The sequence below is a fragment of the Stegodyphus dumicola genome, chromosome 4 (assembly GCF_044657685.1).
Source record: "Stegodyphus dumicola isolate Sdum_Otavi_A_Nest chromosome 4, ASM4465768v1".
In the NCBI taxonomy this organism is placed as follows: Eukaryota; Metazoa; Arthropoda; class Arachnida; order Araneae; family Eresidae; genus Stegodyphus; species Stegodyphus dumicola.
Window position 1 is genome coordinate 190,992,538 of NC_140771.1, and position 5,105 is coordinate 190,997,642.

Below are 5,105 nucleotides of genomic sequence, written 5' to 3' on the forward strand. Positions count from 1 at the left end.
CTGTGTTTGGTTGATGTTATGACTATTTTTTTCCTTATGTTTTTAATAGAAATATATTGAAATTTTAGTTTTAATTTTAAAGCAAACGTGTATATCATATGTTAGTAAATGGATATTGCTGTTAATTTGATATTAACTAAGGAAAGAAAATTCCAAGTATATTTTATGTATAATATAGAAATTTATTCTTTGAAAATAAATGTATTGAAAGGTAAAAGCTTCTTGGTGAAATGAATGTTTTTCATAACATTTAAAAACGATGTAAAACAAATATTGATTGTAGAGAGAAGAAAGAGTCTATATGTAAAAATAATAATTTTATTCATTTAATAAGGTTCCCATTTTCGTGGAGAACGTATATGTTTTACAGATTTAACATGCAATATTTTTTTTTCATATTAACATCATGATTCTGTAAATTTTCATTTTTGATATAGTCCATTGGCATGTTGATTTCAGTCAAGGCTTTTAAAAATTCGTTTTTAGCAGGAATATTAATCTTTTTCTTTTTGGTTGTAAAAAGGATATTGAATAAGTCTATAATATTTGAATGCTTAATTTTTTCCTTATGATAAAGTACTTCGCCTTTATCATTCCACTTAAGAATATCAGGATGTCGCTTTAAAATAGCTAATGCATTTTGTGCTTTTCTTCTCATTCGTAAAGGTACACTGTCTAAGATAACAGTAGAATAATCAGTTACAGTCATCTGTTTGTCGCCGTCTGTCACAGATGAGGGGGCTTCTTATTCCTCTTTCACTTTCTTCATCTCAGCTGAATCGTCTAAAGAATTTTGTGAGTCGTCTTTAGGAGGTTTAAAGGGTGAATTGTATTCCTTTAAGTTCAATTTCTTTTGTAAAAGTTCATAATAACGCACTAATTTCTCACGATCGTCAACTGAACTGTTTAAAATATGCATCATGGCTTTATCCAATTCACTTAACTGTTTATCAGAAATGGTATGCTTTGTCATCATCTCTTCTGGAACTAACACATATTTCTTAGTGAACTCCATTGATTAGTCCTGTAAGAACACTGAGAGCAGCAGGAATCAAAACGTTTAGAAAACCTCCTTTTTGTAAAATTAATTTTCGTTTCTTCACAAGAGAAATCTTACGATTTCCTAATTTTCGTAAAGTTGTTTTATGCTTACAGAGAGACTTCTTTTGTTGGTCTGACAATGGAACGTTTCCTTTGAGTATGTTTAAACTACATTCGCATATAGCTTTTATGCAATTGATATTAATTTTCTTTAATAGCTGTTTCCGTAACTTTAACGGACAAATGTTTAACAGCTGTAACTGTCTTAGCTGTTTCTTGACCAGCGTCATTTTATAAAGTGATGATGCATTTTATAAAGCTGTTGTTTTTATTATTTTTTAATAATGTTTCATTTGATAAACATACTGTACTTGGTTAGGTAAAATTTGGGTGCGTAAACGTAATTCTTCCGGAGTTTCACTGCGCAGATCAATGAATAAATAAGAAAAAGGTTTCTTGGTTGCATCTTCATATACTTCTTGAAAAAACTTTAAATGACGCGGAAAGAGCTGTTTTCCTAAATGTACGATTTGACTGACATCTCTTCTGTTTTTACACAAAATCAAATAGTGTGCATTTAAAGTCACTTCACGCATTTCTTTTTCCTTGTGAAAAAAGTTTTGTGTGATAAAAATAACGCTTAAATTTAAATGATGACTTCCTTTTGTAAATAAGTTAGTCAGACGTTTATCATTCCCACATTCGCTCATCAAATCGTCTATGATGAATAATGTGTTGGAACCTAAATATTCTTGATATTTAATTGGTAAACCTTCGACAAAAGTAACATTCGGTATATCATTATACAGAGGTTGGTAAATTCCATAACACCATACTACTTTATCGGGAATCGTTGAAAACATTTCCTCTTTATACTTTAACAGTTCTCGTACAAAATAGGTTTTCCCACATGCAGTGGGTCCCGAAATCACCATTGTGAAAGGATGTTGTAGCTTTGGAAATTCCATATTAAATGAGACAAGACACATAATGTATAAAGTTTAAATGTATTTATTGATAGAAAGAAGATCTTACATGAAATTTCTTGATTACAAAATTATATACTTTAATATCATTAGATATATGTTGAGGTATGAAAGATAACAATATATCATTGAGAGATTGTCCACGACATTTACAATGTAAATAGTATATGCAATATTGACCACATACTGCTGTTACATTAGTTTGGAGAGTCATCGAATTAAAATCCATCTGTGGAAATCGTTCTGCATACTTGGTTATCGGTCCAGGAAAATAGGATGGGTCATGTCCATAGGAATCGAAAAATTCTAAATGCTGTGGGGATGAAATGTAAAAGGCTAACCAGTGACTACCGGATTCAGATGCACGATCTACATTAGCTATAAAGCAACTTGGATATTTCTTGATCTCGATAGGGAGTCGATCACTTGCAAAAACTCCCAGAAATGCTTTTCGTGTCTTTGCATTCTGAGAGAGTGCTCTGTTTATTTCAAGGCTGTCCATTGCTTAATTAGCAAAATCGCATAGTACATGACGAGATTTTGTTATTTCAATCACGTTTTGAAATTCTGCATAGACTAGCACCGAGAGAGTCACAGAGAGAGCTTTAGCAAATTTAATTTCTACTCGCAAATTGCCTTGATGCTGTAAGTTAAAATGACATCCATCACACATATCTGGAGTTAAATCGAAAGCATATAACACATGTCCTTTCACAAATTCTTCTCGAGATAAATAGATGCCTTTGTCGCGATTAAATCCAGAAAATAAACTGTGGTAAGCACGCACATAATGATTAGATTCGAAATCAAGGTCCATTGGTTTACATGGAACGGGTTGTCCATCTACATAAATCGATATAAAGTTGACATGATGATGGGCAAACAGAAAAGGATTCATTGAATATTGTCCATTCATTGCAGCATTTTCTACACAAGTAATAATGACTCGCTTGGGCATCAATCCTAAAAATACATTATCTTGCATAAAAGACCAACTTCCCTTAGATACTGAATATGTTTTGCATAATACTCGATCTATAGGGTATTTAGCAGAACTTTTTTCCAACGCTTTTACATGTCCGAGAGAGACTCCAGGGTTTACTTTTACTTTTCTGATAAACAAAGAAGCATGATCCAAGATCACTTTATAATCGGCATCTTTCTCAGTAGAAACTAGACAGAAAGCAGATTTACTACGCACCATTTTAATTTTCACATCAACTAAATTTAACATGAGTCGATTTTGTTGAAAAATGTCACAATGTAATTGTCCTATCAAATCCACACTTTGACTGTTTTTTATAAGTTCACCGCGAGCTTTTAGTCCAGCATCCGCATCTTGAGCTAAGACATCTATTTTATTAGGTGAAGTGTCTTGGAAAAATCCTTCGCAGGTGAGTAAACTTTTCTTTGCATCTTCCCCATAATTCAATAATGTTTCGATGAAGGCTCTATAAGGATAGGTATTTGTCGCTGATGAAATGTTTCTTTCATTTAAACTTACATCTACTTGCGAAAAGAGAGAATGTAAAAATAAATTTACAGGGGCAACCGGTTCTTTGTCTGTTAGATTGGATCCGTCTGCCTTAACTACTTTAACTTTCACGTGTATATAAGAAGCAGCTAGATCAATATAGTCTTCACCACTGCCAGAAATATTAAATTCGATAGGTCCTCCATCTCGTATATTTGCGAGAGGGTGATATTCCACAAACTGTCCTTTTTCTATAGCTGTTTGCGTAGGAGGAATGGTAAATAAATCTAATTCAGATTTGACGCAAACGGGAGAGTCTCGATGAATATACGAAGTCATACTTTTTTTTAAGAGAAAATATCCTGTGCTTTCACCTTCTTTGATCGGTGAGAAATGGTACGCTTTTTCCTACGTTTCTGCTTTTTATTAACTCGTCCAGAACCAATCATGTTCTTCACTTTAGTAGCAGCTTTATCTGTTAATATATTTCCGGCTTCTTTCAGTCGACGCTTAGCAGCCTCTTTTACATCTTGTCCTTGTGATACATCATTTAACGAATTCAGTCCACTATGCCATACTTGTTTTCCAATTGCTTTGGCTCCTGATTTAATAAGAGGTACGGCAGCGCGAAAGAAGGATCTGAATAGACCCCCTAATCCGTATCCTCTCTGATAAAGATTACCTTGATAATAATTCAATCCATGTCCTGTTTGTTGTACATAATAATCTTCAAAAGATTTTTGACAACACTGATAAGGTACATACATTATGACAAGTATTTTTGACGGAAATGAAGTTTCACGTATGACCTTCCTCGTTCAAATGGCGTAAATGCTCCCATATGCGTTCTTATATCGATTTCCAAAGTGTCTATCATTTTCCGATTCACAGGTAAATAATGAGGTCTATCAAATAGTGCACTCACCACTTCTCCATCGCTACCAGTTACTCTTACAATTCGAAGAAGAGGAGCTAAAACATCTCCTACGATTTGAGGTTCTACAATATCCGTATATATCATTAATACACGATAATGTGCACAGGGGTCGGCTGCAAAAGGACTTTCTACAACAGTTTCGGAACTATCATCTGTAGATGTAATTTCCATAGGTTCAAAACCTAACATTTGGGCAAACCCATCATGTAAAATCACTTTAGCGTTATTTTTCACTTTGATTTTCACTCGTTTTGTTACTGGGTTATAATTAAATATTATTTTGTTTTGATGTTCTTTAATATAAATAGCTTTTAAAATATCAGGTACTGTTTCATAACATCCTGGAGGTAATCTACGACCTAACATTTCACCATCTTTCTCTAAAACAAATCCAATTAAGTTATTGTCTGCATTCACATTGTGCCATGTGTGCGGATATAGCAATTCAACCAAACCAACTTCCCACATACCTTTTAATTCAATGGGAACAGGTAAACGTGTTATAAAATGTGAAATTTTATTTTCGGGGAAATAATTCATAGAGCTATCGCTCGGAGGTGTTACGTAGAATCTCATTTTCATAAATGATTCGGATACAGTATTTTCTCACACTTTATATCGAGAGTAAATTAGAAGCTGGAATCCATTGATTGAATTTGTCGGGATA

At 33.3% G+C, this 5,105-nt stretch overlaps 1 protein-coding gene across 1 annotated transcript; it reads right to left on the bottom strand.

The window, feature by feature from the left end:
• Positions 1-2,532: 2,532 nt before the first annotated feature.
• LOC146997780 (uncharacterized protein F54H12.2-like) lies at positions 2,533-3,840 on the bottom strand. Its single transcript, XM_085814396.1, has 2 exons — positions 3,288-3,840; positions 2,533-3,200 (listed from the first exon to the last, which is right to left on the bottom strand). The coding sequence occupies exons 1-2, from the start codon at positions 3,838-3,840 to the stop codon at positions 2,533-2,535; spliced, it is 1,221 nt and encodes a 406-aa protein (XP_085670522.1).
• Positions 3,841-5,105: the final 1,265 nt, after the last annotated feature.

Excerpts from the sequence above, each read along its gene's own strand:
- LOC146997780 (XM_085814396.1), bottom strand. The coding sequence starts at position 3,840 with ATGACTTCGTATATTCATCGAGACTCTCCCGTTTGCGTCAAATCTGAA. Across the intron at positions 3,201-3,287 it reads TTTGATAGGACAATTACATT|TTTCTACTGAGAAAGATGCC; the intron begins GTGACATTTTTC and ends CTTTCTGTCTAG.